The following is a 13,946-nucleotide window of genomic DNA, read 5'->3' as shown; positions in this document are numbered from 1 at the left end:
ATCCTAAAAGTAACTTACTTTCTCAATTTCCCCAATGCACTTTTCGGGGCATCCTTGGGAGATGTTGACTTCACACAACAATTTTTTCGTCATGGTAACAAAGAGAAACAAAGAAATTCCTATTAATTCCTTAAGTTAAAGAAAGCGTTAGCTATTATACTGCCGTGTTGAACAGTATCAGACTTTCCTGCATCTGCAAAAAGAGCTCTACGTACGTATCATTTTTTTTTTTTTTCGAAAATCGACCACGGAAATATTTAGAAAAAATTAAAGCAACATCATAAGTAACTCCTTATGCGGATGCAGGACATTTATGAAACTCAATTTTAGCAAAATGTCAAAAAGTTGTCATTTTCATTAGCTGATAGGTACAAAAACAACTTTGCTAAGGGGGCAGGTTTGATAGGCGTAATAATAAATACAGACTGTATAAATAGTTTTGTTGTGCAATGTTATGATGTAGCGTCGCCGCTGCCTTCTCCCGTGAAGTCTCCCGCGCGGACGCCGATGGCCCCAACTCCAAAGGGCCCGTGCTGCACTGCACTCTACGATTTTGACCCGGAGAATCAAGGCGAACTAGGCTTCAAGGTAGTGTACTTCTTTCATCATCATTATTACTTTAACTGATGTCCATTTCTGGACATTTGGAGGGTTCCAAAATCCGAGCCCGGAGCCGCTTGTGGTTTCCAGCGACTCGCTTGTTGTCGTCTGTCCACCTCGTTGGGGGTCGACCAACGCTGCGTTTTCCGTAGCGTGGTCGCCATTCCAGCACCTAGAGACTTTACGAACTTTTTCAACAGTATTTTAATGTCCCTTTAAGCTTTAGGCTTCTTATAGAAAGAAATTAGGAGCTTACTTCTCAACGCTGCTCGAATGCAAGTTGGTTAGCTTTAATCCTTATTTTCTAACTAGCTAGTTACCGCACTTGCGGCCGGAACCGATTAAATTTCTCGGAGTGAAAAGTATCCTATGTCCTTTACCGAGATGCAAAATATCTCTATGTAAAATTTTTCATATGAAACAAATGTTTTTTTTTGTAAATCTCCCGGGAACGTTGCTCTGGTGAGGTGTTTTGATATAAAATGTATTTTATGCCCATCTCTCCAGGACGCAATCTATATATGCACCATTTTATCAATTTCGGTGCAGAGGCTGACACGCTCAAAAGCCGAACCCATTACAGTCCACCACGCTGGCCCAATTGGTGGACTCCAACCGCCTCAGGCATGCAGTACACTCAGGCATGCCGGTTTCCTCACGATGTTTTTCTTCACCGTTGAAACAAACGATATTTTAATTGCTTGAAACGCACATAACTTACAAAAGTTAGATGTGCGTGCTGGGATTCGAACTCGCCCCCCGAAAAAGGGCCAAAGCTCTTACCACTAGACTATTACTGCTTCTATATCTCTTATTTATCTTATACCTACATTCGACCCTTTCTCTTATTAGAGAGGAGTCTTGTTCCCAGCAGTTGGACAAAACTGAGCAAAATGACAAACAAGTCGCTCTTGTATTTAGAAACATTTTCCCCGGTGCATTAATGGTTTTATTTCTCATCCAGGAAAATGATGTGATCACGCTCATCAACAAAGTAGATGAGAACTGGTTTGAGGGCTCGGTCAACGGCAAGACCGGCTACTTCCCCATCAGCTACGTTCAAGTTACCGTTCCACTCCCCAACATGTAAACAGTCCCATTGATGCAACACCGTACTTCGTACTTCATACTTGTCGGTTCTGGTGCGTTTATTGTTCTATAACTAGACAATTTTTTTTCGGAGAATGAGGTAAAAGTCTAAGTAATACAGAACGTAAGTATACGTCATAGTTAATTAATACGGGGATATTTTTCTTCTTTATTTTAGATCCATTATTAACTATCGTTGAACTTTGAAGAACACATTAAGGGTTCGTTCACTCTACATTGTGAATGACCTGGCACGTGCTGTCTTTAGTTGTATCCAGACCGGGCACTGTCACTTTATTAATTTTATGAAAGCAAAGCCACTGAGACGAGAAAAAGAAAGTAAACGCAGTATAATGTGCGTGTGAGTGAAATAGCAAATTAATACCTTTCCTTTATCGCGTTTCACGGGCTTTAGATGGTATTTATTTCATGATACATTTGTTCTTTTACTAGACGTAAGCGTAGCCTGAATCCCCCTTAAAACAATCCGAGCTGGCAATTGTAAATATTTTTTATTAAGTCTTTAAAAGTTCTGGTTTTGAATCAAGGCCTAATGTTTCAGCGCATCAATCGATGCATCATAATGCCAAAGAGTAATATTTATATTATGACGCATCCAAAAAATAAGGATAGGAAATCATTAGGTAGGTATAATGCTCTCTAGAAAACATTGGGGAATAGCATTTACTTATGGCCCTCTGACATGATACCACAGACGTTATGACGTACTCATTTAATTTGTGGCATCATATATCTTGACGGATGAACCGATTTCAGTGTGGTTACTTTTAAAAGTTAAAACTTCATAGGCTTTGATGCATTCATATGAGTTTTTTCCATTATTATAAGGTTTTCTTTTTTCTTTAATGTAATATTTTTCTAAGCGAACGAATATCAGCGAAGTATAGTAGTATATAATTGTTCCATCCATACCCGTACTATCTCTTTCTAGGTCCTATGTCGTAATAAGTTGGGATATATAGATGGACACTGGTACCGCTTTGAAATCGGTTCATAGGTCTGTAGTCTACGATGCTAACAGTGCTAATTCTATTGGACATAAATCTCTCAACAACTAAATTGACAAGTCTAAAATATAGTGCTAATAAAAGAACTCCAGAGAAGTGTCAAATTGACTAGCACTAATTTTACTACCTGTCGACTTGGGTTAGCTGTGTGGTTTGTTTACTTCAAAATCGGCGCCATTGTCGAGGATTAATTAAATTATGATTTGTAATACTTGTTGTGTTGTTTATGATCGGTCGAAATGCGGTGTTGCTTTATTGTAATATTGTTACATCATGTCGCAGTATTATATAGACGACTTACTCGTAATTCGAATCTGTAACGGTGTCAAAAGCTCAATGTTGTAGTTATGAAATATTTACCCCTTTACATATAATAATAACAGATAAATTGAATTAATAAAATTTACCATCAACCTACTCCATTTGATATTTGCTTTACGAGTCTTCCATTTCTTTTGGTATTTTTTTGTGACCAATTATTATTATAAACAACATTCATCCTGAGAGTCATTCCTGAGAGTCAATAATTATAGAATAATTTAATAAATTAGCCGACCACTCGATAGTTCGTTTCGTGAGGAGGGTTTACTATTTGCATTTTTTTACGAAATACAAATAATGCCGAGTCAAATGTGTATCACACCATAAATATTTTACACATATTAATTGAAATCTTGCTTTTATTTTTATTTTTGTATTATTGCATTATTGAATAAATTTATGACTTTTATGTTATAAATCTGTGCCCCGAATAGTTTAAGACAGTGCGACTTAATATAAAGGAACAATAATATTTTGCTGAAGACAAAGTAACTACCTAGTCTACTTGTAGCATAATATTATAGAGAGTAGAGACGTTTAATTATCCTGCTCCAGTGGTTAAACAATTCAATATTGATAATTTTGTTTTTTTTTTCTTCTTGCTGTATATATAATTTAATTTTCAGTAAAATGAAATAGTTTATTGTTTGTATTCAACTTTTTCGTTTTACCCTCCAACGGAAGTATTTTTTCATTAGTGACGTCATTAAAACTAGATATTATGAGATTAGTATTTATAGTTATATCAGCGGGTAATTAATTATTTATCCAAATGGAGATATGTATACAATGTAAGGTATGTTATACTCGAAATGGGAAGCGAGGTGAGAAGTTGTTGATTCTTGCCAGATGTTTGTGGCATTTTGATGTTTGATGTAAAAGTGTATTGGCAAGTTATAATTATTATTATAATATAAGTAACATAACGAGTTCAGACAACATCTGGTTTTTCTATCAAGACGCTTCATAGTTACGCCATAAAAAGTGATGTGCCTAATATTAGGTATACTTAATATGATGCAGCGATAGCCCACCGCTTCGTTTAAGTAAAAAAATAATCGTTTAAGCCCGCCAACCTGCGTTGCAGCAGTGTGGAAGGTCAAACCGCGTAGGAACCGATTAGAGATATATATATATATATATATATATATATATATATATATATATATAGGTTTAATATTACCGCCATACTCTTAACACGCTAGCTCGCTTTCATCGTACACTGCATCATCACATAAAACAATGTGAGATTACAGTTAAGCCGGCTAAAGTACTCTAAACACCTCTCCTACGACAGAGGAGACTTATGGTCAGCAGTGGGACATTAAAAAGCCGTGGAAACAATTAATAATGAATTATCTAATCTGTTTCTGGTTGTCAGAGTGTTACGATTGAAAATGCCCTTTGAAAGTTATAAGTAAATTAAATTGCTATAGTCTAAATAATATACTGTTTAAATGAACCTATTTTATAATGTATCTGCACTCGTTATTTTATTTATAGCGCTATAATATAAAGTCATTGTGATAACGATAGATATCATTCAGTAATGTTGGTGCAGCGTCCCTTGTCGTATTATTACGTTTACAAGTTTTTATCCGACTTAGTTTATTTTAGTTTCTAGTTTTCTCATTAGTTTAGCATAATAATTTCCTTAGTCATACTTTTAATTTATAAATAAACAATCATAATTACTATAACAACATCTAATTAGATATTTACTATGTGGCCTCAAATTATTAGTGTCGTTAATGTATTTTCATATTAAATGCATGCACTTATGATTATAAAAAAAATTTAAATTGTCACATTTCACTTTATCATATATCGGTGTTGCAGTAATATTATGAAATATTTTTTCTAATATCACCATTTTAGTCGTAAATTTACGGACCCCGATGTATAACATTTCAGACATACAAAAGACAATACCTAGATCTAATGTTAGTTGTATGTATTATTCCGAGAGGACGTGAGCAATTTTGAGGGGATGTTGGATCACAGCTGTGATCACAACTTTTTAATGTTGTTTGCTGCGTTACGATATGGTAATATGGACCTGAAAGAGAGTAGGTACTAAGTTTTGCTCTGCTAGGTGTTCCAAATCGTTTATTTTTCACCTGAAATTGAAAAGAACCTTAAATAAATTCGTTAAGACAATGTTAACATTTAGTTTGAAGTCTGATTTATTTTCGGTCAATATACATTCTAAACATGCCAGTGACTAAGGTTTCTCGTGTGGGTTAGTTTTTTTTAGTAAGATACATTTTTAATTACATGTCATTTAAGAAAATATTACTTTAAATGGTCCATAATCCACATCGGCCTAGCTGACAGGTTTGCCGGGATGAGTAAACACAAACACCTTACAAACTCTTAGCTATAATGAAACACCCTGTCAAAATTGCCCACATCCTCTTGGGCCATAAGTTCATAAATTAATAATTGTTCTATCTTCAAATGTCTCTTATATGTAAGTGTATCGAGCAAATTAATTCATTGGTGTTAATAAACGAGGGTGTTATATATTGCCTGTTCTGCGGCACTTAATGGGTACCTGTCCTTGGTATTCAACCGCAGTCGTAACTCGCAGCATATCGGTCAATTCAATGTACAGAAAACTTTAATCTTAAATTGACAGGATTTGCAGTACGATCATCTTTTTTACATATAAAAGTAAAGATACCTTTATCTAAACAATGGCCAGCTATACGAGATATGCATTGTAAACAAAGTTTGACTTTTTTGCGTGCTTTTGAAATTGACGTAGGTATATATTATATACGCTATTGTCATTACAGTTTGTTTACATTACTATCTCTCAATTTCGGTGGTCTTTGTTTATTTACTAAAGATGACGCCACTGACCCCATTAAAAAATTAACAAGTGCAACATGGCGGTATGCGAAGGTACGGAACCACTAAGATATGTTTTCGCTTTTGCTGTAACTGTAACTGCGTGCAAGACCAATGGAAACGTATAACTATAATTTGATATCGTAAGCTATGATGATCAAAATTTGATTACCTAGTATCTGGTCCCTACATTATTTTAGGTGTTTTTTGAGAAAACAGGTTGAACTACTATCACCTAAACTCTAAATCGAAACACTAAAGTGTTTCGTTTTAGAGGTTTGTTTCAACAGAGTTGGCACTAAGGTCAATTTAGTATTAGGTAATTTTAAATAAAGAAAAGAAGATGTTGCGTACTTGTTCCTGCCAATTTAGATTATGACCACTGCTCTCTGTTTTACTTTTAGCTACTAAACTATAATAGAGGTCAGTGATTATAACAGTTAAAAGTTTTGTGTACCTTAGTAAATAGTTAATAGGTACAATAAAGTTGTGGTCATAAGCATAACCTACTTCTTGGATATCTACCTACTCAAGAAGTCTAACTTCGTCCTTCTAATAATAAATGGGTTTACGATCGTTGCGTTTCATTTATAGCTTTGATCATGTACCTCCTCGATTTCGAAATTGAGATAATATTATATGGTTACTCAAACTATAAATGTCTAGCTATAAATATAGATATATCGAGTGTTGCTTTATGAACACTGCGAGACACGTCTACGCCACCGATGTGTTATGGTGCCCGTGTTGTAGACTTGAAAAGGTTTTTAATATTCTATTTATGTACAAATCTTTTCTGTACCTAAACAGAATATTAGGTACGACGCGAAAAAGTATTACTTATGCAATTAAATAAAATAATAAGATTAGAAGAGCGGCACCTGTTTATAATGTTAACTGTTGGCGCGAGCGATTTCGGTGTGATCTATTTATCAGGTAAATGTAATCTTGTTCATGTTACTGTAATTTTAAATAAATATAAATACTACTGTAATTGGATAGATAAATTGACAATTTAAAAGATGTGACACATTAATTTGTATTAAAATTTATCCTGAACTTATTGCTCGTTTTGCCTCCTAATAAAATGTTACAATTAAATTGAGTTTTATTTATTGACATCAAAAATATATTATACTATATAGCGGTAATAGCCTAATGGTTATTTATTTAATTATTTAGCAAAAAATATTAAAATAAACATGAAAAAAGACTGGACATGCACAAGGACAACTTTTCTCCCAGAGGCCCCTGGTTAGGACCTCGGCTTCAATTTCAGTGGGACGAGTCCTAGCACGCACGTCTAACTTTATGTTATTTGCTTTTTACGTAATTAAATATCACATGTCTTAATTAACGGTGAAGCAAAACATCGTGAGGAATCCTTTATGCCTGAGCGTTCCCCAAAATGTTGTTAAAGGTGTGTGAAGTCCACCAAACCGCACTTTGCCAGCGTTGTAAACTACGGCCTAAACTCTTCTCATTGCAAGAGCCCGTGCCGTGCCCTGTAGTGCGCCGGTAATAGGTTGATATAATCATACTATACACCTATTGTACAGTGGCGTGCATAAAGCGGGGAAAATAGCATAAATTAAAAAAAATCCTCTTTCATAAGATTTCAATAAAATAATTTGGGTAGGCAGTTCTTTTTCGAATGTAAGAAGTTATTGTACCATTGTTATTGTACTATCTTACTTGCGTGGACTAAGAATCGATATGAAGCTACGGTCCCACTGTGTGCCTACCAGGCCGCGCCATGACTGGCAGAACCCGTAGGAAAGGTGGCCTTTGAAAATCTGTCAGGCATTCGTAGGGTCAACGGGTGTCTGTAGCGGCGAGGACGGGCCTTATCCACATCAGATTTACTCATACAATTCTTTTGCAGACACGAGTGGTCGGTATTTACAACTGGCCAGATTTGTGATTATACAGATTCGCTAAACTGCAGTACTCTCAAATATATATTTTTTTAAGCTTTGATGCAGCGCGCACGCAAATCTTTCAAGTCTAAAATCTGTCCAGGTACCTACGAATAGTTATAACATGTATTCGTTCTTTACTTTCTCAGTTCACAAACACAACGACATTTTCTGTGAGTTCCCAACGAGTCGCCAATCGTGACTATTGACTCGCTGGGAATTTTATTTCCATTGAGAAACACCTGTTAATCCTTGAAACTATTTTTTTAAATTACGGTTTCCTAATTTCAACAAGTCACACTCAAGGTACAGTGCGACTAGAGAGGAAAAATATCCCAAGTCACAGTGTGACATAATAAATGGTTTAAATTATGTTTTAAATCTCTAAACTAGATTGGAGTGACTAAAAGTAGTGTTATCCTTTTCTAAATGTGACCCAAAGAAAAAGATAGCACTTTTATGGACCTGTTAATTTATGTTCAGACTAATAACAGGCACTCTCTCATTTTAATAATCAGATTTTTTTTATTGTTAAAATTTATTTCTCACACAGAAATATGTGAAACAAAGTATAGCATAGCTACAGCACTCTTAGACTCTCAAAAAGAATAGTTGTAACTATGTTCCATCAATTTTATTAGAAGAAATAAAACAAACATTAAGACAGGTACAACTTTATTGAATTTCGATTGGAATGCTTACTTAAATGTTTTGAATATGTCAAGTACATTGAAGCCAAAAAAAAACTGAACTGAAACTTGAATTTACAGTAATTAATGTTAACATTTCACTATTTAATTACCACCTCTGAGACGCAGAACCAAATGCAAGGTTGATTCCTTTTGGATGTTGTAGTCTGACAGAGTGCGACCATCTTCCAGTTGCTTGCCAGCAAAGATTAATCGCTGCTGGTCTGGTGGGATTCCCTCTTTGTCCTGGATCTTTGCTTTCACATTCTCAATGGTGTCTGAAGCTTCAACTTCCAAAGTGATGGTCTTTCCAGTTAGGGTCTTCACAAAGATCTGCATGCCACCACGCAGACGGAGTACAAGGTGAAGTGTGGACTCCTTCTGGATGTTGTAGTCTGACAGAGTGCGACCATCTTCCAGTTGCTTGCCAGCAAAGATAAGGCGCTGCTGGTCTGGTGGGATTCCCTCTTTGTCCTGGATCTTTGCTTTCACATTCTCAATGGTGTCTGAAGCTTCAACTTCCAAAGTGATGGTCTTTCCAGTTAGGGTCTTCACAAAGATCTGCATGCCACCACGCAGACGGAGTACAAGGTGAAGTGTGGACTCCTTTTGGATGTTGTAGTCTGACAGAGTGCGACCATCTTCCAGTTGTTTGCCAGCAAAGATCAAACGTTGCTGGTCTGGTGGAATTCCCTCTTTGTCCTGGATCTTTGCTTTCACATTTTCAATGGTGTCTGAAGCTTCAACTTCCAAAGTGATGGTCTTTCCTGTTAGGGTCTTCACAAAGATCTGCATGCCACCACGCAGACGGAGTACAAGGTGAAGTGTGGACTCCTTCTGGATGTTGTAGTCTGACAGAGTGCGACCATCTTCCAGTTGCTTGCCAGCAAAGATAAGGCGCTGCTGGTCTGGTGGGATTCCCTCTTTGTCCTGGATCTTTGCTTTCACATTCTCAATGGTGTCTGAAGCTTCAACTTCCAAAGTGATGGTCTTTCCAGTTAGGGTCTTCACAAAGATCTGCATGCCACCACGCAGACGGAGTACAAGGTGAAGTGTGGACTCCTTTTGGATGTTGTAGTCTGACAGAGTGCGACCATCTTCCAGTTGTTTGCCAGCAAAGATCAAACGTTGCTGGTCTGGTGGAATTCCCTCTTTGTCCTGGATCTTTGCTTTCACATTTTCAATGGTGTCTGAAGCTTCAACTTCCAAAGTGATGGTCTTTCCTGTTAGGGTCTTCACAAAGATCTGCATGCCACCACGCAGACGGAGTACGAGGTGAAGTGTGGACTCCTTTTGGATGTTGTAGTCTGACAGAGTGCGACCATCTTCCAGTTGCTTGCCAGCAAAGATCAAACGTTGCTGGTCTGGTGGGATTCCCTCTTTGTCCTGGATCTTTGCTTTCACATTTTCAATGGTGTCTGAAGCTTCAACTTCCAAAGTGATGGTCTTTCCTGTTAGGGTCTTCACAAAGATCTGCATGCCACCACGCAGACGGAGTACAAGGTGAAGTGTGGACTCCTTTTGGATGTTGTAGTCTGACAGAGTGCGACCATCTTCCAGTTGCTTGCCAGCAAAGATCAAACGTTGCTGGTCTGGTGGAATTCCCTCTTTGTCCTGGATCTTTGCTTTCACATTTTCAATGGTGTCTGAAGCTTCAACTTCCAAAGTGATGGTCTTTCCTGTTAGGGTCTTCACAAAGATCTGCATGCCACCACGCAGACGGAGTACAAGGTGAAGTGTGGACTCCTTTTGGATGTTGTAGTCTGACAGAGTGCGACCATCTTCCAGTTGCTTGCCAGCAAAGATCAAACGTTGCTGGTCTGGTGGAATTCCCTCTTTGTCCTGGATCTTTGCTTTCACATTTTCAATGGTGTCTGAAGCTTCAACTTCCAAAGTGATGGTCTTTCCTGTTAGGGTCTTCACAAAGATCTGCATGCCACCACGCAGACGGAGTACAAGGTGAAGTGTGGACTCCTTTTGGATGTTGTAGTCTGACAGAGTGCGACCATCTTCCAGTTGCTTGCCAGCAAAGATTAAGCGCTGCTGGTCTGGAGGGATTCCCTCTTTGTCCTGGATCTTTGCTTTCACATTTTCAATGGTGTCTGAAGCTTCAACTTCCAAAGTGATGGTCTTTCCTGTTAGGGTCTTCACAAAGATTTGCATGCCACCACGCAGACGGAGTACAAGGTGAAGTGTGGACTCCTTTTGGATGTTGTAGTCTGACAGAGTGCGACCATCTTCCAGTTGCTTGCCAGCAAAGATAAGGCGCTGCTGGTCTGGTGGGATTCCCTCTTTGTCCTGGATCTTTGCTTTCACATTCTCAATGGTGTCTGAAGCTTCAACCTCCAAAGTGATGGTCTTCCCTGTTAGGGTCTTCACAAAGATCTGCATGCCACCACGCAGACGGAGTACAAGGTGAAGTGTGGACTCCTTTTGGATGTTGTAGTCTGACAGAGTGCGACCATCTTCCAGTTGCTTGCCAGCAAAGATTAAGCGCTGCTGGTCTGGAGGGATTCCCTCTTTGTCCTGGATCTTTGCTTTCACATTTTCAATGGTGTCTGAAGCTTCAACTTCCAAAGTGATGGTCTTTCCAGTTAGGGTCTTCACAAAGATTTGCATGCCACCACGCAGACGGAGTACAAGGTGAAGTGTGGACTCCTTTTGGATGTTGTAGTCTGACAGAGTGCGACCATCTTCCAGTTGCTTGCCAGCAAAGATCAAACGTTGCTGGTCTGGTGGAATTCCCTCTTTGTCCTGGATCTTTGCTTTCACATTTTCAATGGTGTCTGAAGCTTCAACTTCCAAAGTGATGGTCTTTCCTGTTAGGGTCTTCACAAAGATCTGCATGCCACCACGCAGACGGAGTACAAGGTGAAGTGTGGACTCCTTTTGGATGTTGTAGTCTGACAGAGTGCGACCATCTTCCAGTTGCTTGCCAGCAAAGATAAGGCGCTGCTGGTCTGGTGGGATTCCCTCTTTGTCCTGGATCTTTGCTTTCACATTCTCAATGGTGTCTGAAGCTTCAACCTCCAAAGTGATGGTCTTCCCTGTTAGGGTCTTCACAAAGATCTGCATGCCACCACGCAGACGGAGTACAAGGTGAAGTGTGGACTCCTTCTGGATGTTGTAGTCTGACAGTGTGCGACCATCTTCCAGTTGCTTGCCAGCAAAGATAAGGCGCTGCTGGTCTGGTGGGATTCCCTCTTTGTCCTGGATCTTTGCTTTCACATTCTCAATGGTATCTGAAGCTTCAACCTCCAAAGTGATGGTCTTCCCTGTTAGGGTCTTCACAAAGATCTGCATGCCACCACGCAGACGGAGTACAAGGTGAAGTGTGGACTCCTTTTGGATGTTGTAGTCCGACAGAGTGCGACCATCTTCCAGTTGCTTGCCAGCAAAGATCAAACGTTGCTGGTCTGGTGGGATTCCCTCTTTGTCCTGGATCTTTGCTTTCACATTCTCAATGGTGTCTGAAGCTTCAACTTCTAAGGTGATGGTTTTACCCGTAAGTGTTTTGACGAAAATTTGCATTTTGATATCTGTAACAAATAAAAGGATTTTAAGGACAAATTGGATTATCTTATTAATTTAAATGAGTAAATAAGTTACTTTTGTTCAGAATTACGTTATAAACCAATTTGTGGAAGTTGAAACTAACTAGAAAATTCCGAAGACAAAGAACAAAGAAAGATCTTGATATCAAAATGGCGTCGTCATACAATGACTCGGGAAGTCCAATGCGCAATAATATTGATTTAAAAACTTACCTATCTGACTTCAGGTGTATTTCACAAAACTGTTTTTAATGTAAGCCTGATTATATCGCACGTTTTAAAGAAATAATTATATTTATTCTTAATCCTTCAATCTACACAAAGTGGATATTGTCGATAAACTGCAATATTCAAACTTCTCAAACGAGTTCGCTTCCCGAAATGTTAACATTAACTAACGAGTAAGGTCTAAAAGGAAACTAGAAACGAACGGGTGGGCCTGACCAAAGAGAATATATAATCGATATAAAATGGACTGCGCACTAACCGCCGCGCTGCACTGCTGTGAGGTGTCCAAAGAGAATATAAACATAACATTACTACGCTAAAAACTGAATTAACTGAACCAAAGATTGCTAGAGAAAAAAGGGTCCAAATTAGGTATTATGCCTTTAAATCCAAATTAAAGCGCTCTGACCGCATCCGTCTACGTTAATAATAAAAATTCTAGATCGATATTCTAGATAAGTTTGCGACAGAATCTGTAACGTGGCATCCTTAAAGGTCATGTATCTGTAAATCTAGTAAATGTATGTCCTTAGAGGTTAGGTATTATGCCTTTAATTCCAAATTAAAGCGCTCTGACCGCATCCGTCTACGTTAATAATAAAAATTGTAGATCAATATTCTAGATAAGTTTGCGACAGAACCTGTAACGTAGCGTCCTTAAAGGTCATGTATCTGTAAATCTAGTAAATGTATGTCCTTAGAGGTTTGAGTTATAAAATCTACAGTAGGAATTAAAATGACAGACTATACAAATCCTAGAATTCCTTGATAGGTACCTACCAATATTATTTTCTATTTTAGTTACTACTGCTCATATGTTAAAATAGCTATTTTTTTTTAAAATGTAATTTTAAGATTTGTGTATGCAACTGGTGACACTGCGCGGTGCGCCGTATTTAACGTGCTATTCACGATTTAAACGCTATGTTTGCAGATTAGTAGATTAGATTATTATTATTACTATTAGATTATTCCTAACGACGTTAGAGACTGATTCCCAAAGTGACAGATTAACCCTAGGGGTTGCCGAGCTTGATGGGGGATGACAACGATAATTTATCTAGTTTCGATAGTAAAGAACAAAACTGTTGGCTTGGCTTTTTTTATAAATGTAGCCAGTTAATTGATAATCAAAAATTGCGTATTTTCCTTCGTGGTTCGAAGTATAATCTTCTACAACTGACTATCCAGTGAAAGATACAAGGCAAAAGAGGCTTGGGAAGAAAAGGACCATCCTGGCTGAAGAACCAGTGGTTTGATAAAATTACCTTTTTGAATATAAACTATATCTCTCACACAGACTAGACTTCTGGAAAATAAACTAACACTGGCAAAACGAATTCAAAATCCATCTGGAGTACCTCAAGGGAGCGTTTTTAGTTCTATTTTGTTTCTGTTATTTAGAAATGACCTCCCTTATATCTTCCATTAATGTTTTTTTATACGCTGATAACACTAGGGTTGTAGTTGGTGGTTGCATCCACCAGCGTCATTGTGGAGGATTTTTGAACTGTTATTTAGCGGATACACTGGACACTTTTTCAACTTTTCTCCCATATAAGATGACTCTCCTTACCTCTACCCTCCATACATTTGATAGAGTATGGAGGGTAGAGGCACAGGGTATGGTATGAATGTAGCAATCGTAGATGAATTGAAGTA

The 13,946-nt window shown here is 37.9% G+C and overlaps 2 protein-coding genes across 7 annotated transcripts in view; one reads left to right on the top strand and one right to left on the bottom strand.

Annotated features, from left to right (window-relative positions):
- The window catches only part of LOC120632483 (endophilin-A), a 62,468-nt gene extending 55,479 nt beyond the window's left edge, over positions 1 to 6,989 (top strand). For all 6 annotated transcript variants that reach the window (XM_039902272.1, XM_039902271.1, XM_039902274.1 and 3 more), the window contains 2 exons: positions 464 to 588; positions 1,565 to 6,989. In XM_039902272.1, coding sequence (XP_039758206.1) covers positions 464 to 588; positions 1,565 to 1,690 — 251 coding nt within the window. In that variant the 3' untranslated portion in view covers positions 1,691 to 6,989. The remainder of the gene's footprint in view (positions 1 to 463; positions 589 to 1,564) is intronic.
- A 1,482-nt stretch (positions 6,990 to 8,471) lies between these two features.
- On the bottom strand, positions 8,472 to 12,457 carry LOC120632623 (polyubiquitin-A). Its single transcript, XM_039902567.1, has 2 exons — positions 12,270 to 12,457; positions 8,472 to 12,041 (listed from the first exon to the last, which is right to left on the bottom strand). Exon 2 carries the CDS (start codon positions 12,031 to 12,033, stop codon positions 8,608 to 8,610), a length of 3,426 nt encoding a protein of 1,141 aa, XP_039758501.1. The 5' UTR covers positions 12,034 to 12,041; positions 12,270 to 12,457; the 3' UTR covers positions 8,472 to 8,607.
- Positions 12,458 to 13,946: the final 1,489 nt, after the last annotated feature.

Source organism: Pararge aegeria, chromosome 20 (genome assembly GCF_905163445.1).
Source record: "Pararge aegeria chromosome 20, ilParAegt1.1, whole genome shotgun sequence".
NCBI lineage: Eukaryota > Metazoa > Arthropoda > Insecta > Lepidoptera > Nymphalidae > Pararge > Pararge aegeria.
The sequence above is the reverse complement of the archived record's forward strand: the minus strand, read 5'-3'. Positions and strand labels throughout refer to the sequence as shown.

Coding starts and splice junctions, on each gene's coding strand:
- LOC120632623 (XM_039902567.1), bottom strand. CDS start 12,033: ATGCAAATTTTCGTCAAAACACTTACGGGTAAAACCATCACCTTAGAA.